The sequence below is a fragment of the Cherax quadricarinatus genome, chromosome 46 (assembly GCF_038502225.1).
Source record: "Cherax quadricarinatus isolate ZL_2023a chromosome 46, ASM3850222v1, whole genome shotgun sequence".
Taxonomy (NCBI): domain Eukaryota; kingdom Metazoa; phylum Arthropoda; class Malacostraca; order Decapoda; family Parastacidae; genus Cherax; species Cherax quadricarinatus.
The window spans coordinates 26,034,870-26,058,436 of NC_091337.1; the positions used below are offsets into that span (position 1 = coordinate 26,034,870).

The window sequence follows — 23,567 nt, forward strand, 5'->3', positions numbered from 1 at the left end:
CTGTGCATCATATGGGAATCTTTAATGAAGGAACGTTTTGCCACACAGTGGCTTCATTGTACTGGACTGATGAAGCCACTGTGTGGCGAAACGTTTCTTCAGTAAAGATTCCCATATGTTGCACAAGTGTCTCAGTTCTTCAACTTGTTGGTTTTCAAAACCATTCATCATAACTCCACCTGTTGTGTATTCCTTGAGTAATGGTGAAATTGTAATAAAGTTGGTAGAATTACCGACAATATGTAAAGTAAAAGGACACAAGTGCAACTAATGTGACATTTTATTTTGGCAACGTTTCGCTCTCCAGGAGCTTTATCAAGCCAATATGTATTAGCTGACCTTTCAGAAACAGGCCGAGTATGTCAGGTCACGTGCTTTACTCAGACTCAACGCCATGAGAGCCATGACGAGGCACCGTGTAGGAGCGAGCAAAGATGTAATTCGCTTGTACTATATACAAGCTATACGCTCGCTCATTGACTTTGGTGCACCGGCATTAGCTCATCTCTTCCCGCAGAGCAGGCAAAGGGTGGAGGTCGTACAAAACCAGGCGATAAGAACTATGCTTGGGGCCCCCATCTGGACCAACACAGTATTGTAGATGACTTGTTCACAGAACCGACACGTTGATAAATTAGACACATGTGCAACTCTTGGGTATCATTATTAAGGAAACGTTTTGCCACACAGTGGCTTCATCAGTCCATACACAGGAGAAGCTTGAGGAACAGGAGGAGAATGAGGTAATCAGTCCCTCAACCACATCGACTCAAGGTTGAGTGACTGATTACCTCATTCTCCTCCTGTTCCTCAAGCTTCTCCTGTGTATGGACTGATGAAGCCACTGTGTGGCGAAACGTTTCCTTAATAAAGATACCCAAGAGTTGCACATGTGTTTAATTTATCAACGTGTCGGTTCTGTGAACCAGTCATCTACAATCCTGTCAGACACTGCAACTTCTTGGGGATTTAATACTTGGGAATTCTTTGCTTGCCTAACCCTTGGGCACGACCTACTTCTACATTGGGCAAATGTGACACCACCTATGACTGCTGCACCTCTCCTACCTACGGTTTATAAGCTCCTTCTCCGCTCATATGCCGTATTCTACTCAAGATTGATGGACTGACCACATCGACTCAAGGTTGAGGGACTGATTACCTCATTCTCCTCCTGTTCCTCAAGCTTCTTCTGCGTATGGACTGATGAAGCCACTGTGTGGCAAAACATTTCCTTAATAAAGATACCCAAGAGTTGCACATGTGTCTAATTTATCAACACAGTATGTCTGAGGCAGTATGTCTGAGGCCCGGCTTCCTTCCCTGGCTGACAGAGTAAGATACATAAATGCCTGCAAAGTAGCCACAATTCTGCACCAGCAGCAAGGTACCCCACTAAGAAGACGGATATTGACAACCATGACACAAGATCCCACACTCTTCACGGACTACTGGATTCGTTTTGTGCTGCTGGGCAGAAGCTGCTGCCTATACAACTACTCCTTGATAAGAGTTGTGACCTTCCTGTTGCTGTGTACCATCAACCACCTCCTTGGCGCCCAGATCCAACCAATGTTTGCATCATGCAACTACCCATCTCTAAGCGTCTCTGCAGTCAAGACACCCTCAGCAATCATGCTGAGACAAGCATGGCACTGGCAGAGGGAGGTACATGTGCAGTGTATTTCACAGATGGTTCTGTCGACCCTGACAGGAAGAGAGCAGCAGCTGGACTGTACCACAATGGTCTTACCTAACAACCACAATGGTCACACACAAGGCTGGTGACTTCCTGACCACTGCACGATCCTTCAAGCTGAGTTGGTGGCGATTCAGCAGGCAATGTCACATGCCCTACGACATCAACTCCGACCTGTCATAGATGGTGATTCCACCTCTGCAATCAATGCCCTCTCCCATCCTCAACCACAGAACAATGTTCACCTCATCACATCAATCCTGAGCATAATAACAGCCTTAGAGGTTCAGGGTAACAGATCGATATTGAACTGGATCCCCAGCCATGCTGGCATCTGGAGAAATGAGGCAGCAGATGATGCAGCCAAGGCAGCCACAGACTATCCACATGCTGGGATTACTGTCCCCATCAGCCTACGACAGATCAAACTGGTGGCTGCCAGAGCCATGAAACTTATTGGGGAGGTCTTAGGTGATACCCCATCTCAACAGTGGTTCCGAACAGTGACTCAGGGAGAACCCCCTCTATATGATAGAAGCTGGTCCAGAGCGCAGTGTACCGCCATCCATCGGCATCGTTTGGGCTTTCCCACAGCCAAGATGATGGTAGACAAGGCTGATGAGATGTGCCAGTTCTGCCAGCACGTTGCCCAGCACTCCTAACACACTATCTTCTGGAGTGCGAAGTTACTGAGGCACTCTGCAGGTAACTAGGACTGATATTCCCTCCTGAAGAGGACCCAGAGATGACTGCAGCCACACTAGTGTACCATGGAGTCAACGAACCAGACAAGGTGTTACCCGTGATAACGACATATCCTCCTCCTCACTAGTGTCCACAGTTAGGAGTACATATGGTGTTGTCACTTATGAGATGCACCAGCTGAACTGACCAGAAGAGTGTTTTTGTATGCGCATCATTGTAGAAACCTTTCTCCCTTGGGAGCCAGAGATGGGTCATCTCAAAATTGAGACCCGTGCCAGGACTATGGTCTTGGCGAACATTATACATACATACATCCAAGGACCCAGGCAGTATGAGACCCATATCACTGACCAGCTGTTTAGCCAAGACTGCTGAGAGGATGGTGTTAAACTGCCTCCTATGGAAACATGGACCCTCTCATCATCACATATTTGGCTTCACCAAAGGAGTGGGTACAGCAGAGCGCATAACCACCCTACTAAGCCAGATTGCTGATAGTAACAAAAAACCTAGTATCATTGTCTTCCTCGACCTTGAGAAGGCATTTGAGCTAGCCAGTCCCACAGCAATCCTAGCAATACTAGCTCAGACGGGAATCAAAGGACACCTCCTGGCCTGGATAGAGTCCTACCTTAGGAACAGGCAGGCCTGTGTCAGCTTTCAGGGACACTACTCTTCCTTTAAAACCCTGGAAAATGGCATGCCACAAGGAGGTGTGCTCAGTCCTACCTTGTTTAACGTCCTTATGCAGGAACTTGTGAGCCTTACCTTTCATAGTGGTATGCAGCTACTCAGCTATGCTGATGATCTTGCACTCATAGTGAATGGGAAAGGCAGTTTGGAGTGACAGGCTCAGAGAGCTTTGGACCTAATTACGCAGTCTTGCAAGGAACTAGGCCTCAAGATTTCGGCCGAGAAATCTCTTGCAATGATGTTCAAGGGACCAGGTCCTGTGAATAGATTACGTATTCAGGATATAGAACTTGAGTGGACAGGCTCCTACCTATACTTGGGAATCTACATTGATAAAAAGCTGACCTTTCAGAAACAGGCCGAGTTTGTCAGGTCACGTGCTCTACTCAGACTCAATGCCATGAGAGCCATGACGAGGCACCATGCAGGGGCAAGCAAAGATGTACTTCACTTGTAATATATACAAGCTATAAGCTCGCTCATTGACTACAGTGCACCAGCATTAGCTCATCTCTTCCCACAGAGCATGCAGAGGGTGGAGGTCGTACAAAACCAGGCGATAAGAACTATGCTTGGGGACCCCATCTGGACCAACACAGCATGTCTCAGATTTGAAGCCCGGCTTTCTTTCCTGGCTGACAGAGTAAGATACATAAACACCTGCAGAGTAGCCACAATTCTGCATCGGCAGCAAGGTACCCCACTAAGAAGATGGATATTGACAACCATGACACAAGATCTCTCTTCACGGACTACTCCTGGATCCATTCATTTTGTGCTGCTGGGCGGTAGCTGCTGCCTATACAACTACTCCTTGAGAAGAGTTGTGATGTTCCTGTTGCTGGATATCATCCACCACCTCCCTAGCACCCAGATCCGGCTGATGTTTGCATCATGCAACTGCCTATCTCTAAGCATCTCTGCAGTCAAGACACCCTCAGCAATCATGCTGAAACAAGCATGGCACTAGCAGAGGGAGGCACATGTGCAGTGTATTTCACAGATGGTTCTGTCGACCCTGACAGGAAGAGAGCAGCAGCTGGACTGTACCACAATGGTCACACACAAGGCTTATGACTCCCTGACCACTGCACGATCCTTCAAGCTAAGCTGGTGGCGATTCATCAGGCATTGTCACATGCCCTACGACATTGACTCCGACCTGTCATACACGTTGACTCCACCTCTGCAATCAGTGCCCTCTCCCATCCTCAACCACAGGACAATGTTCACCTCATCACATCGATCCTGAGCATAATGACAGCCTTAGAGGTTCAGGGTAACAGATCGACATTGAACTGGATCCCCAGCCATGCTGGCATCCGGGGAAATGAGGCGGCAGATGATGCAGCCAAGGCAGCCACAAAGTATCCACATGTTGGGATTACTGTCCCCATCAGCCTACAACAGACCAAACTAATGGCTGCCAGAGCAATGAAACTTATGGAAGAGGTCTTAGGTGATACCCCATCTCAACAGTGGTACCGAACAGTGACTCAGGGAGAACCCCCTCCACATGATAGAAGCTGGTCCAGAGCGCAGTGTATCGCCATCCATCGGCTTCGTTTGGGTTTTCCCACAGCCAAGATGATGGTAGATAAGGCTGAGGAGGAGATGTGCCAGTACTGCCAGCAAGTTGTCCAGTGCCCCCTAACACACTATCTTCTGGAGTGCAAAGTTACTGAGACACTCTGCAGGCAACTAGGACTGATATTCCCTCCTGAAGAGGACCCAGAGATGACTGTGGCCATGCTAGTGTACCATGGAGTCAATGAACCAGGCAAGCTGTTGCCCATGATAACGACATATCCTCCTCCTCACTAGTGTCCACAGTTAGGAGTACATACGGTGTTGTCGATTATGAGATGCACCAGGTGAACTGACCAGAAGAGTGCTTGAGCAGCATATGTCGCATCAATGTAGAACCCTTTCTCCCTCGGGAGCCAGAGACGGGTCATCGCAAGATTGAGACCCATGCCAGGACTATGGTCTTGGCGAACATTATACATGCATTCCTTTTTGTTAGTGTGACTTTGTAAACGTCGTCGTAAGCTCCTCTCTTTGTGTATAAGTAATGTACAATGGCATCAAAAACTAGTAGTGTGTGGAACTATTTCCTGCAACAATCAAATGACGTGGCGCAGTGTCTTTTGTGCAAAAAAGATTATTCACTGAAGGGGTATGGAACTACATCTTTGAAGAACCATTTAAAATCAATGCATAAATAACGGTTTGAAGAATTAGAAGCAGAAGAAAATGGCAGTCAAAGGAAAAACCATAGACGAGAAAGACTCCTTTGCAAAAAGTAAAGGCAGACTTAAAGCAAAGGAATGTGGGAGAATATTTCCAGACTGCAAAACTGTGGGATGCTTCTAACCCTATATCAAAGGAACTGGATAAATGTGTCACAGAAATGCTAGTTATGGATGATTTACCCTTCAGCCATGTTGAGGACATTGGATTCACGAGACTGATGGCTGAAGCTGCTCCACAATACAGGATAAAGCAGCAAAACGTTTATTCCTCATTGATATGCAATGATATGCACGAGTAAAAAAACAAAATCTGGTGTTTTATAACTACCTTGCAAAATCTGCATCGGCACGGATGTCAAGTTGTGACATCCACAATCCGCATCCACATCCACATCCACATTTTAGTATAAGCAGATATCCGCATCAGCAGAATAAGTAAGCAAGACATCCTAATACACATCCGCATCCGCGGATATCTAAATTTTTACATCCGATGCATCCGTAATACTTACAACCGAGGAAGAAGTGAAGAGGTTGCTGAGTGAGCTACACACCTCAAAGGCGATGGGGCCAGATAACATCTCTCCGTGTGTCTTGAGAGAGGGTGCATAAGTGCTATGTGTACCCCTAACAACAATATTCAACACATCTATCGAAACAGGGAGATTACCTGAGGTATGGAAGACAGCAAATGTAGTCCCAATTTTTAAAAAAAGGAAACAGACAAGAAGCACTAAACTATAGACCAGTGTCACTGACATGTATAGTATGCAAAGTCATGGAGAAGGTTATCAGGAGAAGAGTGGTAGAACACCTAGAAAGAAATGAGCTTAACAACAGTCAACACGGTTTCAGTGACGGGCAGTCCTGTGTCACAAACCTACTGGAGTTCTATGACAGGGTGACAGCAGTAAGACGAGAGAGACGGGTGGGTAGACTGCATTTTCTTGGACTGTAAGAAGGCATTTGACACAGTTCCACACACTGTTATCCCAGGCAGGGATAACAGAGAAGGAGCTACAGTGGATCAGGGAATACCTGTCAGGAAGACAACAGCGAGTCATGGTGAGGTGTCAGAGTGGGCACCTGTAACGAGTGGGGTTCTGCCTACAGCAGTGTTCCTCCTTTCTTATGTTCTTACATGGGTCAGTCTTAGGACTGGTGCTGTTTCTGGTATTTGTGAACGACATGACAGAAGGAATAGACTCCAAAGTGTCCCTGTTTACAGATGATGTGAAGTTGATGCGAAAAATTCAATCGGATGAGGACCAAGCAGAATTAAAAAAGGATCTGGAGAGGCTGTAGGCATGATCCAGCAACTGGCTCCTGGAGTTCAACCCCACCAAATGCAAAGTCATGAAGATTGGGGAAGGGCAAAGAAGACCACAGACGGAGTACAGTCTAGGGGGCCAGAGACTTCAAGCCTCACTCAAGCAAAAGAATTTTGGGGTGAGTATAACACCGGGCACATCTCCGGAGGTGCACATCAACCAAGTAACTGCTGCAACATGCAGGCGCCTAGCAGACCTAAGAACAGCATTCCTTCATCTTAATAAGGACTCGTTCAGGACCCTGTATACTGTGTACGTCAGGCCCATATTGGAGTATGCAGCATTAGTTTGGAACCCACATCTAGCTAAGCATGTAAGGAAGCTAGAGAAAGTGCAAAGATTTGCAACAAGGCTAGTCCCGGAGCTAAGGGATATATCCTACTAGGAAAGATTAAGGGAGATCGACCTGACGACACTGGAGGACAGGAGAGGTAGGGGGGGATATGATAACTTATAAAATACTGAGAGGAATCGACAAGGTAGACAGGGGTCACAGTTGGAAGTTGAAGACTCAGATGAATCACAGGGACGTTAGGAAGTATTTCTTCAGTCAGAGTTATCAGGAAGTGGAATAGTCAGGGAAATGATGTAGTGGATGCAGGATCCATACATAGCTTTAAGAAGAGGTATGATAACGCTCATGGAGAAGGAAGAGTGACCCAGTAACGGTCAGTGAAGAGGCGGGGCCAGGAGCTATGAATTGATCCCTGCAGCCACAAATAGTTGAGTACATGCACGCACGCATATACAACAGGCCTAGTGTCTAAACGACATGTGCCTGGGACAAAATGCTAACTGTGTAGTGTGTATCACTTAATGTATATACACTGTATCAATGTATATACACATGTGTATCATTCATTGTATATACACTGTGTAGTATCAGTGTATATACAATGTAATATGTATCACTCAGTATATATACACTGTGCAAAGGATTTCACTCATTGTATGCACACTGCATAGTATCTAAATGCATGTACACTGAGTGTATATCTGTGTATATACACTCAGTGTCTCAGTGTATATGGACTTATTGTATATCTCAGTGTATATATAATGAGTGTATATCTTAGTGCATATACACTGAGTGTATATGTACTGAGACATACACTGTATATACAATGAGTATATCTCAGTGTATTCTCACTGAGATATATAGAGTGTATATCTCAGTGTATATACATTGAGTGTATGTCTCAGTTATATACACTGTATATCTCAGTGTATATACACAATATCTCAGTGTATATACACTGTATATCTCAGTGTATATACACTGTATATCTCAGTGTATATACACTGTATATCTCAGTGTATATACACTGTATATCTCAGTGTATATACACTGTATATCTCAGTGTATATACACAATATCTCAGTGTATATACACTATATCTCAGTGTATATACACAATATCTCAGTGTATATACACTGTATATCTCAGTGTATATACACTGTATATCTCAGTGTATATACACTGTGTATCTCATTGTGCATACAATGTGTGTATACATCTGTCTATATAAACTGAATGTATATCTCATTGTATATACACTAAGTGTTTATCTCTATGTACATTAAGTGCAAATCTCAATGTATATACAATGAGTAGCCTGGTGGTTAACGCTCTCGCTTCACACGGCGAGGGCCTGGGTTCGATTCCCAGCCAGAGTAGAAACATTGGACGTGTTTCTTTCAACCTGTTGTCTATGTTCCCCATCAGTAAAATGGGTACCTGGGTGTTAGTCGACTGGTGTGGGTTGCATCCTGGGACACTGACCTAAGGAGGCCTGGTCACAGACCGGGCCGCGGGGGCGTTGACCCCCGGAACTCTCTCCAGGTCCAGGTACCTATCTCAGTGTAAAATATGCTAAGTGGTAAATAGAGTTCTGATAATATAATCGACTGATAAGACAGTGATTAGATGATTGTATTGTGTATTATTATTATGATAATTGTCTATTTATGTTAGTTAATATTATTATTAGTATTATCTCGTTATTATTATAATTTTTATTAATTTTATTATTATTATTATTAGTATTATTATTCTTCTTCCAGGCTTCAAGAACAACAACAGTGGTGGTTGATGCAGCAGCACAACAACAGTCAAGATGATCAACAAGAATTTATTGCCTCTCAAGATTCACTTCTTTCTATTCTGGGCAGGTGAGATATCTCACTTTCTTCTATATATCTCTCACAAACTCTTCTTCTCTCACTTATCCTCACACTCTTCCTCTCACTCTTCCTCTCACTCTTCACCTCTCTCTTCACCTCTCTCTTCACCTCTCTCTTCACCTCTCTCTTCACCTCTCTCTTCACCTCTCTCTTCACCTCTCTCTTCACCTCTCTCTTCACCTCTCTCTTCACCTCTCTCTTCACCTCTCTCTTCACCTCTCTCTTCACCTCTCTCTCTCTCTCTCTCTCTCTCTCTCTCTCAACTCTCCTCTCTCTCTCTCTCTCTCTCTCTCTCTCTCTCTCTCTCTCTCTCTCTCTCTCACACAAACACTCTCCCTCTCTCTCTCTTCCTCTCACTCTCTCTCTCTCTCTCTCTCTCTCTCTCTCTCTCTCTCTCTCTCTCTCTCTCTCTCTCTCTCTCTCTCTCTCTCTCTCTCTCTCTCTCTCTCTCTCGTCCTCTCACTCTCATTACATATGTCCCTCATATAGATTTCAAACCTAGCAAACTAACCAGCAGATAGTCTTTAAACCTACTAGCCCTCATTGTACTTAACCATACATTTCCCCCTCCCCCAGCATACTCATCCATACTACCATTTATGATGGTGGTAGCGAGGCAGTTAGGCATCCCAGTGGCCACCCAGGGCATAATAACCTCTGTTATCATTGTGACTTCCATGGTCTTCAAGCCGGCCATCTCGGCCCTAGCGGACAGCCTACCAGCCTACCGCAAGTCCATCTTCATAGGCCTACTGGCGGCTATGGTGCTGGGGTTGGGGCCCATTGGAATGATATCACCACTGATTGGTCCTTCAAATCGTACCGGGTTGCTGGTCCTGCGAAGCGAATCCACAACTGATCCTTTGAACTGGATCCCTGGATATCAGGTCCCAGCAGGAAAGAACCAGAGTGCGGTGTCTTTCCTCACCCCTGATACTGGTAGGTTATCACTGATATCTCTTCTCACTATGTGTAGAGCTTTATTAAGTTTCACACTGTGTAGAACTTTATAAATCATGTTTCATTGTGTAAAGCTTTATTAAGCCTTGTTTCACTCTGTGTACAGCTTAATCAAGTCATGTTTCATTGCAAGGTGAAAATGAGATATGTTCTATGCCCTAAAATGACTCTAAGCTACACTTCCCATGTCCGGTCTTTCCCCATGTCCTAATTCCAGCTCTATTTCTTCCACAGGGGAGTGCTATGTATCCAGTGCTTGGGACTGCATAGCTGTATGTCCTAATGGAGACCCATGTCCAATTGCGTACATATCCACCATTGGGGCCACTCTCACCCATGTCCCAGTGGGAGAGAAGGATATTCCTGAGAAGTACATGTCCAGGGAGCAGGTGTCAGACGTGTCCAGTGGACATGTGTTAGAGGGATACATGTCCAACGAAGAGGTGGAAATGGATTCAGTGGACAAGGGGATCGAAACGAAGATGAAGTATGTCCAAACACGTCCAGATATGCTGGTTGATCAGAGTGTAGACGGACCATTAACAATCCCATCCATCCCGACACCAGAGGATTTGTTAACCAGGAATGTACCATTAATGAATCAGTCTGTCCTGACACCAAAGGATTCATTAACCATCAACAGACCATTAACGAACCCATCTGTACTGATACCAGATGATTCATTAACCAGCAACAGCAATGGACCTTTAGCGAACCAGTCCATTCTGACACTAGAGGATTCGCTAATCAGGAATGGATCATTAACGAACCCATCTGCTCTGACACCTCACAGGACCAGCAAAGTCATCTGGACCAGCTGGACCATTCACACAGTTGAAGGCCTCATACCACAAACCATTGAACCACTAAACATAAGGTAAGTACAGTGGAACTCGCGTATTTGAACTTAATTGGTTCCTAGGTGGTGTTCGAATTGTGAAAAGTTCAGTGTCTAAAACAGGCTTTAATTATCAGCCTCACACACTAGAGAAAGTTCAACTGACTCTTTCAAAAGTCTCTGAGAGTTAAGTCAGTGTCAGAGGTCAACTCAAAACACTTTTGAAACAGAGCTTTCCTATAAAGTTTTTTGCAACTGAATTTTGAACAAGTAAGTGCATTCAGACTCCAGAAAAACGTTCAAAAACCAGGTCAATTTTTTCTGAACAAAATTGTTTGGACTCCGGTTTGTCTGAGGTCTGGTACGTTCAAACACCTGGGTTCCACTGTGTGTCTGTGTATATACGTATGTATGTCGTGTTGAATAGGTAAAACTTGCGATTTTGGCTTAAATGGCAATGCTCTTCTTACCGAGTAAAGCAAGCGAAAATTTGTGTATGCAACAGCTTCGGGTCAGATTTGGCTTTTGCTGCTTATGTCACTTGCATATTGCCTTTGGGCCTCCCTTCTTACCTGTGCATATTCATTTCTGGCTCTACGACTTCTCTCCTTATTCTCCTGGGACCTTTGCCTTCTAAACTTGTGTATGCAATAATTTCGCGAAAGTCATTCTGAACCTAATGAAAAAAAATATGTTTCATTGTGTTTATTTTTTTTTCTTTGTAAATTTATCTAAAATATATTTAATTTGGGTTTGGCTAAATTAAATTGCGTTTGTTATACTAAGGTTAGGTAATTTTTTTAAGGTTCTTTTGGTATAAAATTTTAAATTTTTGCATTAATATAAATAAATATATCCTTAAAAGCATAAGAGAAAATTTTAGAAAGGACTTAAATTTAATGAGTTCTTGCTTAGTGACCAGTTTTACCTATTCGACACGACATTATATATATATATATATATATATATATATATATATATATATATATATATATATATATATATATATATATATATATATATATATATATATATATATATATATATATAAAATATATATATATATATATATATATATATAGGTAGTAGGTTGGTAGACAGCAACCACCCAGGGAAGTACTACCGTCCTGCCAGATGACTGTGAAACAAAAACCTGTAATTGTTTTGCATGATGGTAGGATTGCTGGTTTCTTTTTCTGTCTCATAAACACGCTAAGATAACAGGGATATCTTGCTACTCCTACTAACACTTTGGTCACACTTCACAGACACGCACATGCATATATATATATACATACATCTAGGTTTTTCTCCTTTTTCTAAATAGCTCTTGTTCTTTTTTTATTTCTTCTATTGTCCATGGGGAAGTGGAAAAGAATCTTTCCTCCGTAAGCCATGCGTGTCGTATGAGGCGACTAAAATGCCGGGAGCAATGGGCTGGTAACCCCTTCTCCTGTATACAATTACTAAAAAAGAGAAGAAGAAAAACTTTATAAAACTGGGTTGCTTAAATGTGCGTGGATGTAGTGCGGATGACAAGAAACAGATGATTGCTGATGTTATGAATGAAAAGAAGTTGGATGTCCTGGCCCTAAGCGAAACAAAGCTGAAGGGGGTAGGAGAGTTTCAGTGGGGGGAAATAAATGGGATTAAATCTGGAGTATCTGAGAGAGTTAGAGCAAAGGAAGGGGTAGCAGTAATGTTAAATGATCAGTTATGGAAGGAGAAAAGAGAATATGAATGTGTAAATTCAAGAATTATGTGGATTAAAGTAAAGGTTGGATGCGAGAAGTGGGTCATAATAAGCGTGTATGCACCTGGAGAAGAGAGGAATGCAGAGGAGAGAGAGAGATTTTGGGAGATGTTAAGTGAATGTATAGGAGCCTTTGAACCAAGTGAGAGAGTAATTGTGGTAGGGGACTTGAATGCTAAAGTAGGAGAAACTTTTAGAGAGGGTGTGGTAGGTAAGTTTGGGGTGCCAGGTGTAAATGATAATGGGAGCCCTTTGATTGAACTTTGTATAGAAAGGGGTTTAGTTATAGGTAATACATATTTTAAGAAAAAGAGGATAAATAAGTATACACGATATGATGTAGGGCGAAATGACAGTAGTTTGTTGGATTATGTATTGGTAGATAAAAGACTGTTGAGTAGACTTCAGGATGTACATGTTTATAGAGGGGCCACAGATATATCAGATCACTTTCTAGTTGTAGCTACACTGAGAGTAAAAGGTAGATGGGATACAAGGAGAATAGAAGCATCAGGGAAGAGAGAGGTGAAGGTTTATAAACTAAAAGAGGAGGCAGTTAGGGTAAGATATAAACAGCTATTGGAGGATAGATGGGCTAATGAGAGCATAGGCAATGGGGTCGAAGAGGTATGGGGTAGGTTTAAAAATGTAGTGTTAGAGTGTTCAGCAGAAGTTTGTGGTTACAGGAAAGTGGGTGCAGGAGGGAAGAGGAGCGATTGGTGGAATGATGATGTAAAGAGAGTAGTAAGGGAGAAAAAGTTAGCATATGAGAAGTTTTTACAAAGTAGAAGTGATGCAAGGAGGGAAGAGTATATGGAGAAAAAGAGAGAGGTTAAGAGAGTGGTGAAGCAATGTAAAAAGAGAGCAAATGAGAGAGTGGGTGAGATGTTATCAACAAATTTTGTTGAAAATAAGAAAAAGTTTTGGAGTGAGATTAACAAGTTAAGAAAGCCTAGAGAACAAATGGATTTGTCAGTTAAAAATAGGAGAGGAGAGTTATTAAATGGAGAGTTAGAGGTATTGGGAAGATGGAAGGAATATTTTGAGGAATTGTTAAATGTTGATGAAGATAGGGAAGCTGTGATTTCGTGTATAGGGCAAGGAGGAATAACATCTTGTAGGAGTGAGGAAGAGCCAGTTGTGAGTGTGGGGGAAGTTCGTGAGGCAGTAGGTAAAATGAAAGGGGGTAAGGCAGCCGGGATTGATGGGATAAAGATAGAAATGTTAAAAGCAGGTGGGGATATAGTTTTGGAGTGGTTGGTGCAATTGTTTAATAAATGTATGGAAGAGGGTAAGGTACCTAGGGATTGGCAGAGAGCATGCATAGTTCCTTTGTATAAAGGCAAAGGGGATAAAAGAGAGTGCAAAAATTATAGGGGGATAAGTCTGTTGAGTGTACCTGGTAAAGTGTATGGTAGAGTTATAATTGAAAGAATTAAGAGTAAGACGGAGAATAGGATAGCAGATGAACAAGGAGGCTTTAGGAAAGGTAGGGGGTGTGTGGACCAGGTGTTTACAGTGAAACATATAAGTGAACAGTATTTAGATAAGGCTAAAGAGGTCTTTGTGGCATTTATGGATTTGGAAAAGGCGTATGACAGGGTGGATAGGGGGGCAATGTGGCAGATGTTGCAAGTGTATGGTGTAGGAGGTAGGTTACTGAAAGCAGTGAAGAGTTTTTACGAGGATAGTGAGGCTCAAGTTAGAGTATGTAGGAAAGAGGGAAATTTTTTCCCAGTAAAAGTAGGCCTTAGACAAGGATGTGTGATGTCACCGTGGTTGTTTAATATATTTATAGATGGGGTTGTAAGAGAAGTAAATGCGAGGGTCTTGGCAAGAGGCGTGGAGTTAAAAGATAAAGAATCACACACAAAGTGGGAGTTGTCACAGCTGCTCTTTGCTGATGACACTGTGCTCTTGGGAGATTCTGAAGAGAAGTTGCAGAGATTGGTGGATGAATTTGGTAGGGTGTGCAAAAGAAGAAAATTAAAGGTGAATACAGGAAAGAGTAAGGTTATGAGGATAACAAAAAGATTAGGTGATGAAAGATTGAATATCAGATTGGAGGGAGAGAGTATGGAGGAGGTGAACGTATTCAGATATTTGGGAGTGGACGTGTCAGCGGATGGGTCTATGAAAGATGAGGTGAATCATAGAATTGATGAGGGAAAAAGAGTGAGTGGTGCACTTAGGAGTCTGTGGAGACAAAGAACTTTGTCCTTGGAGGCAAAGAGGGGAATGTATGAGAGTATAGTTTTACCAACGCTCTTATATGGGTGTGAAGCGTGGGTGATGAATGTTGCAGCGAGGAGAAGGCTGGAGGCAGTGGAGATGTCATGTCTGAGGGCAATGTGTGGTGTGAATATAATGCAGAGAATTCGTAGTTTGGAAGTTAGGAGGAGGTGCGGGATTACCAAAACTGTTGTCCAGAGGGCTGAGGAAGGGTTGTTGAGGTGGTTCGGACATGTAGAGAGAATGGAGCGAAACAGAATGACTTCAAGAGTGTATCAGTCTGTAGTGGAAGGAAGGCGGGGTAGGGGTCGGCCTAGGAAGGGTTGGAGGGAGGGGGTAAAGGAGGTTTTGTGTGCGAGGGGCTTGGACTTCCAGCAGGCATGCTTGAGCGTGTTTGATAGGAGTGAATGGAGACAAATGGTTTTTAATACTTGACGTGCTGTTGGAGTGTGAGCAAAGTAACATTTATGAAGGGATTCAGGGAAACCGGCAGGCCGGACTTGAGTCCTGGAGATGGGAAGTACAGTGCCTGCACTCTGAAGGAGGGGTGTTAATGTTGCAGTTTAAAAACTGTAGTGTAAAGCACCCTTCTGGCAAGACAGTGATGGAGTGAATGATGGTGAAAGTTTTTCTTTTTCGGGCCACCCTGCCTTGGTGGGAATCGGCCGGTGTGATAATAAAAAAAATATATATATATATATATATATATATATATATATATACACATATATAATGTCGTGCAGAATATGTAAAACTGGTCAATTAGCAAGAACTCATTTAAAATTAAGTCCTTTCTAAAATTTGCTCTTATACGTTTAAAGATCAATGTCAATGTAAAAATTTATAATTTTGCATCAAAAGAATCTTAGAAAACTTATCTAACCTTATTATAACAAGAACAACTTATTTTAGCCTAACCCAACTAAATATATTTTAGATTTGTTTACAATAATTTCATACTGAGCAAATACAGTGAAATATATTTTTTTTGTTAGGTTCAGAAAGATTTTGGCGAAATTATTGCATACACAAATTTTCACTTGTCCTATATGGGAAGATGAGCGTTGCTATTTAAGCCAAGATAGCAAGTTCTGCCTATTCGGCACGATATATATATATATATATATATATATATATATATGTATATAAGTAGTGAATTTTTCCACTGAGCGGTGTATCCGGTTTAGGGCCTTCCACTGAGCGGTGTATCCGGTTTAGGACCTTCCACTGGGCGGTGTATCCGGTCTAGGACCAGCGGCTGGAGGGTCCCCTTTTCACACCTAGGTGTTACTTCCGGTTTGACCTTGACCTCGCCCTCGAGACTACCTCACCCTTGACCCCCCGCCCACGACCCCCCCGCGACCCCCCGTCGCGCCGCGCGCGCCCCGCCTGCGCACCCGCCCGCGCCCTTCGCGACCCCCGCCCGCGCCCTTCGCGACCCCCGCCCGCGCCCTTCGCGACCCCCGCCCGCGCCTTCTGCTGCGCCTTCTGCAGCGTCGTCCGGATCGCCCCCGCGTCTCGATTATTTTTCCGATTTTTTTCGATTTTTTTTTGAATTTCATTTTCTTGTGCTCTCCATCTCCTCGAATCAAATTTTTAAGGTTCCCCCTCCCACTTTCACCCCCCCACCCCCATTTCCCCAAAATTTCTCGATAATACAAGTTTTTTGGATTCCCCCCTATGGGGTTTTCGAAATTCTCCATCTCCTTGGATCCCCCTCCCACTTTCACCCCCCAACCCCAAAAATTTCTCGATAATACAAGTTTTTGGATTCCCCCCTATGGGGGTTTCGAAATTCCCCCCACCCCACTTTCACCTCCCCTCAACCCCCAAAAAATTTCTCAATATTACCAAGTTTTTGGATTCCCCCCTCTGGGGGTAAGCATGCTTACTACAGGTCTAAACAAGTCAAATGAACTAAGAAGGGTGTTTACTCGGCGGTCAGTGACGTCACACATACAAGCTGAATCTTGTCGACCCTTTTAGTTCATTAAAGTTAATAAGGGGACATAGTAGTGACGTCACGCGCACACAGGTTGAAACTTGTCGATCCTTTTAGTTCATTAAAGTTAATAAGGGGATATAGTACCTACATCATAGGGAAAACATTTTCATCATCAGAAAGACACATTTCAGGATAACACTAATACACAATATTTTTTTTTCATTATTTATTATACAGCCATTTCTGGTAATACATCACTCTATTCTCCTACGTTTAGATGGTGGAATATCAGGGTGTCCATAAGCCAAGGATTCATTAGTATTCAAATGATATCTTTTATCATCAAAGGCTGACAAACCTCTCTTATTAATTCTTACCGTACATATTTCACCTTTTACATTACTTATAGACTTACACGCGAATAATTCTCTATCTACATTTGATAAAACATTCTTATATCTTGCATGTGTTAATAATGGCATAAATTGCGAAGGAATACCCTTGGCTCTGCTGACAGTAGTTGATCTTCCAGCAATCTTGACAGAATACATTTTAGCTTTCAGGGCTATCAACTCGCTAATATGGTTATCACACATTTCAGATTTCAATAACCCCAGCTCCCCTTTTCTACTATCATCATATAAGGGATGCTCAGGACTGAAATTTGAAAAATCCATATAACCTAACAATGGTTCACTTTTTAACTCGGTGTACAAATCTTTACATTTCAAGCTAAAAATATACGAGTCGGTATCGGTATAAAGAAGTCTTACATCATCACCATAATGCTGTTTTAAAACTTTATACCAAAAATGATACAATTTCTTTTTAGCTATCTCAAGAATTTGAAAACCGAGATAAAGTGGTTGCTTAACTTCTAATATATCTTTATTGAATGTGCAAATCACTCTATCTTGATTTAAATGTGTGATATTTTTTAACAAAGGATCTTTACTCGCTCTAATAAATGCTTTCTCATTATTGATATATCTATATTTCTCAGCATACTTTGTAATATTCAACAATGATTTCCCATATATGGCGTTATTAGTTAATTTGAAGGCTTTTGACTTGATAGGACATCTTGTAGCTGTTCTCTGTGCAATATTAGTTGATATGAAAGGTTCTAAAAATTTTGACTGAGTATATTCATATATGGTATGAACCTTTTCCACCTCTAACCCAAGTTCCAGTAATAACTGTAACAATTCTAGACTGATCAAATAATTTTTCTGAGGTAAATGACTGCCCACTAATTTCCCATTAGATTTGGGGATCTTTCTACCTTCATTTTTCAATATAGATTCACAATAAGGAGATAACATCTCTTCTGATATATTCATGTGTGATAATATTAAAGGAAGTTCATCAGTGAGTCTAGCTACCTCGGGGGATATGTGCTTGGTATCACATTCTATCCAATATCCCTTTTGACCTTCACACGAAACATTACTTAATCCCACATCGAGGATAGCATTCTTCTCGTCATTCGATAATTTTCTGATACCATTCTGTGGAAGAGCTTCAACCATCGCACTAGCATACAAAGAATTGAAATCTAGATATAGAATATGAGTGCCCATTCCACTCTCAACATCAAAATTAGGGTTAATTAGGGGATTATCTGCTTTAGAATACTGATTAATTGCGCACGTAAACCCACCTCTGAGATTCCTTTTAATCAAGTCATATAATTCATGGGAATATATCATATCTAATCTTACATTAGTTTTCAATAGGAATGCATCCCAACTGAATGATGGTAAACTTATATAATTACTAACGTCTAGCTTATAAATATCTTTGAGTGTTTTACGCCACTCCATGAAGACATCGGCTAACAAACCAACATCTGTCTTGAGATATAACATCAAGTAATCTCCTAAAGTCTTACATTTACCCAACTCAAACACTTTCAATGCATGTTCATAATCTTCTTGGCTGATAGCGCTATTTCTCAAAGAATTAAAAAAATGATCTTGACTCGGTAATTTTGTTTCATCGAGCTTCTTTAAACTATCAATATAATCATAACACAAAATTTGTTTTCCTTTAAATAATAAAGGTAAGACATCTCGAGGCACATCTTTCAGAATAGCCTCTGTATATTTCAGGGATTTACCTGCCTTGATATGTTGTTCTGCTAACGTGGAAAGAGATCCATTCAATAAAGACAGTGAATCTTGAAACCTAACCTTACCTATGTCTACTTTCAAGAATTTGAATCCTTGTTTCGAATGAATTTCAACGTTATATTTATCAACATTCAATTCCTTTAAAATTATTCCTAAATCATACGATATGTTATGACAAAAAAGCAATAATTTCTCTCTCTTGTCTTTACACTGCATATTACAACGTGCACAATAGGCTCCAATATAATTATTGAAATTTAAAGTATGGTCATGGTGTTTATGTTTGTCCTTGGGTTTTTTGAAGGTGTTACCACATAATTCACAAGTGTTCTGAGAATCATGCCTCATCTTATCCTCCTCTGACATATGAATTTCATGATACTGTCTTCTATACTTTATTTTATTCCATTCACCACTAACATTTAAAATGAAATGATTAACAGCATCCTCCCCCTTATAACTCTTTATACACACTATTTCTCCTTTGCGATCAAATATAATATAACAATAGGCAATGGCTTTATGATGAGACTTAATTTTACCTGCCGGGAGAGTGGTGTCTAATAAGATAAGATAAGATTTCGTTCGGATTTTTAACCCCGTAGGGTTAGCCACCCAGGATAACCCAAGAAAGTCAGTGCGTCATCGAGGACTGTCTAACTTATTTCCATTGGGGTCCTTAATCTTGTCCCCCAGGATGCGACCCACACCAGTCGACTAACACCCAGGTACCTATTTGCTGCTAGGTGAACAGGACAACAGGTGTAAGGAAACGTGTCGAAATGTTTCCACCTGCACATTCGAAATCAAATACACCGATATATTCGCTGGAATGTGTATGACTAAAATTTTCAAAGTGTACTGTTGTTCCTTCCGGGGGGAATACGAGAATCTGATTGATTTTACATCCATCTTCGTGGATATCTAACTCTTCCTGTGTATTCAACTTCATCAAACAACTATGACAGTGCTTCTTTACACCTTTTTCTGTCATTATCGTTCTAACATACCCGTCAAAATCTTTGATTAAAACCAAATGTCTTTCATTCAACAATAACGCACACATAATGTCCTTATATTTCTTATTCCCCTTACGACACATAGCCATAAATGTCCTATCTTGATCCTTTCTTAATTGATAAACATATAATGACACTTTATTTTCCTTCTCTAATATTCCTAACTTATCACGCGTAATGGGGAAATCATCTATAGAAGATTTTGCATGATTAAGACAACCTCTCTTAGTAGTAACTGCTCTGCGAATATCACGCCATGACATGTTCTTTTTATGACATTGATAGGCAGCAAAAACACGCAGTACACATAACCCATCATTAATCTCTGGATTAAATACATATTGGTTCCCTTGCAGTTTCTCGGGATATGCCACATATGACCCCACTCCCACTCTGAATTCTACTTTAACATACTCGATACTGAAAGATTCGATTTGATCTATGATCCAGCCAGATCCTTCCTGATCTTGCAACTCTGACTCGTATCTTTCTAATATTGTTCCCACCCATCGATCAAATACTTCAGAGATTTCCTCTTCACTTACTAACTCAAATGCTAAATTTATCACAAATTGTCCATTTTGATCATCACCCGATATGTTTTGACGTAATGTCCTTATAACTATAATTGGGTGGATTCTGAGCGACATTGCTAGAGGCGATCTATCATACATATCTCGCATCTGTTCTGTAAAATAATCCCTATAAACATGTAAATACATTCTTAACTCTCTGTTATAAGTTGAAGGAACACTATATTTCCTCACTGTATGTCTACCTCTAACTTTCTGGATATATGTAATAACTTCTGGGCTCTCATCTTCACTATTATCATTACTGTCAGACACGTCATGCGAGGTAGTTGCTCTCTCATCATTAATGGGGGCAGAAGTATCCGCACCTCCGCATTGTGAGGTACCAACACTAGCACTCTCACCACCAAGCTGTGCAGTTTGATTCACAACACTACCAGGTGTATTTCCTGCAGAGGAAAAAAAGTATATCCAATTCATAACCCAAAAAAATATTAAGATTTCAATGAACAGAGGAAAAAAAAAGCATATCCAATTCATAACCCAAAATATTAAGATTTCAATGAATAGAACAAAATCTTTTTCTCGAGTGACTAGCACATTTTCACAACAAAAAGATCACAATTGGATACATACCTGTTTCTATAGCCTTCTTCCATAAAGCATCTACACGTGCCCACTCATTATCCAATTGCAACAACCTTTCATTGCGTTGTACACCACCTTTCTTGATTACCAACGAACGCCTCCTTCTAATCGACAATCTTCTCTTCACCAATGCTTCCAGGTATTTCGAATATATGTTATCCCCTGTTAAGAATTTCACTTATTAACACACTAACCCAGTATAAATTTCACTCGTATGCTTCAACAAAAGTTAACCCAAATTTCACTCGTATGCTTCAACAAAAATTAACCCAAATTTCACTCGTATGCTTCAAAAATTAACCAAAATTTCACTCGTATGCTTCAACAAAAGTTAACCCAAATTTCACTCGTATGCTTCAACAAAAAATTAATCCAAATTTCACTCGTATGCTTCAACAAAAATTATCCTAAATCATTAAACATGTAAAAAAAAAAAAACAAGAATTTTCTAAGTACAACTTACCTTTCTCCATGATGTGCGGTTGGAAAAGATGAGGTCCTTTAACCCTTTGACTGTTTCCCACGTATAAATACGTCTTACAAGCCAAGCCAATGTTTCTGACATATTTATACGCATAAATTCTAGCAGCTTCAAATCAAGCAGGAGAAAGCTGGTAGGCCCACATGTGAGAGAATGGGTCTCCATGGTCAGTGTGCACCATATAAAAAAAATCGGGGAGCCAGTGGTGCATTGTGGGAATGCCATTTCAGTTGTCCTTTTTCAGCATGTCTAGCGGTAAGAAATATGTGATTCCCCAGCAAATCTGGGACTCTTCTCTTCCCAAGTGATGCTCTAACACAGATGGAAGTGTCAGTGAAGATCAATTTCATGATTTGGAGGAGTTTGAGACCAAAAGCAATGGAGGAGGAGGAGGGGGAGGAGGGGAGGAAGAGGAGGAGGAGGAGGAGGAGGAGGAGGAGGGAAGGAAGAGGAGGAGGAGGAGGAGGAGGAGGAGAAGAAGAAGAGGAGGAGGAGGAGGAGGAGGAGGAGGAAGAAGAAGATGTAATAATATTGTTCCCTTGAAGCAAGAAAAAAAAAAGTCCACCCCATGACAGTGACAAGATAAGGGGAGATAACATCTGATAAGAGCTGACTTTGATGAGCGTAAAGGAGGGTAATATTACATGAAAATCGCCCTCCCTTTGTTTTTGCTGGTACACAAACATTTCTGTCTGTCTATTTGTCTGTCTGTCAAGCTCCCTGTCTGTCCATCTAGCTCTCTGTCTCAGAGAGAGCCACAAGACTGTGTCATCACGTTTACTCACATCTTCAAGCAGAGTATAGCACTTTGTCTGGATTTCTTGGGTTATCCTAGGTAATTTACACTATGTATACTTGTATTTATGTGTACCTGTGAGACAGAGATAGGCAGACAGATAGAAAGAGAGACAGATTGAAAGATATAGAATGAGGGAGAAAGATAATTAGATAGAATGGAGGAGGGAAAGCAGCATCTGACCCCATTGTTTTGACAGGTGGTAGGGGGAGTGACTAATGAGACAATATGTCACTTTGACAGCTGCGGACTTCTGACTCAAAACAATTATAAGCCACACACTCGCACACAAGACAAGGAGGAGGAGAAGGAGGAGAAGGAGGAGGAGGAGAAGGAGGAGGAGAAGGAGGAGGAGAAGGAGAAGGAGGAGGAGGAGGAGGAGGAGGAGGAGGAGGAGGAGGAGAAGGAGGAGGAGAAGGAGAAGGAGGAGGAGAAGAAGGAGGAGGAGAAGGAGGAGGAGAAGGAGAAGGAGGAGGAGGAGGAGAAGGAGAAGGAGGAGAAGGAGGAGAAGGAGAAGGAGAAGGAGAAGGAGGAGGAGGAGAAGGAGGAGGAGAAGGAGGAGGAGGAGGAGGAGGAGGAGGAGAAGGAGGAGGAGGAGGAGGATGATTGTTTGTTTGTTTTTGTAAACAAGTTTTGTAAACGATATATTGATAATTATGTTTGTGTGCTTATTGTGTTGTATACAACAAGTGTATATATATACATTGCACCTTACTTTGGTCTCATAGGCCACATAAGTTATGTGAAAAAATAAAATAGTGAAAAAAACAAAAAACCTTCAATTACAAGTAAACTAAAGTTTACCGGGTGAGCCGCAGTCGCCGCTGTTGCCATACGCGGCTCATTTTCTGCAAACTTCACGGCTCTATATCTCGGTAAGTACCGATGGCAAAAAAAATTTTTTTGGACTAAAACACTCAGAAAAATAATCTTAACATTTTCATAAGAAAAAATAATTTTTTTTTTTTTTGAATATTTGGCGACATAGAATGACAGTTTCAGAGAGGGGCCTGAAACAGTCAAAGGGTTAACTTAATGAGAGGAATACTGTGGGGAAGATGAGGTCAGTCAGGCTTGACGGATGGAAACACAATCCTCGCTCTGAGAGACTCATTGAGCTTATATGCCTTACCCCAAAAGTATTGCGTCATGATTTTTGTACACCCCTTCCCCCTCCGACGCCACCATGTAATGCGGTTCACACCCAAGGTAGAAAATCACATGGTCATCTCCTTACCCTACACCTGCGTCAACTCAGGACAGACAGACACCATGAAATGCGATTCACACCCAAGGTAGAAAATCACACGGCCATCTCCTTACCGAACACCTGCGTCAACTCAGGTCAGACAGACGGCAT

General features: G+C 41.8%; 1 protein-coding gene across 4 annotated transcripts in view; it reads left to right on the forward strand.

Moving 5' to 3' along the window:
• The window catches only part of LOC128696627 (uncharacterized), a 43,932-nt gene that overhangs the window by 13,130 nt on the left and 7,235 nt on the right, over positions 1-23,567 (forward strand). For all 4 annotated transcript variants that reach the window (XM_070094610.1, XM_070094609.1, XM_070094612.1 and 1 more), the window contains exons 2-4: positions 8,748-8,855; positions 9,444-9,806; positions 10,062-10,704. In XM_070094610.1, coding sequence (XP_069950711.1) covers positions 8,801-8,855; positions 9,444-9,806; positions 10,062-10,704 — 1,061 coding nt within the window. In that variant the 5' untranslated portion in view covers positions 8,748-8,800. The remainder of the gene's footprint in view (positions 1-8,747; positions 8,856-9,443; positions 9,807-10,061; positions 10,705-23,567) is intronic.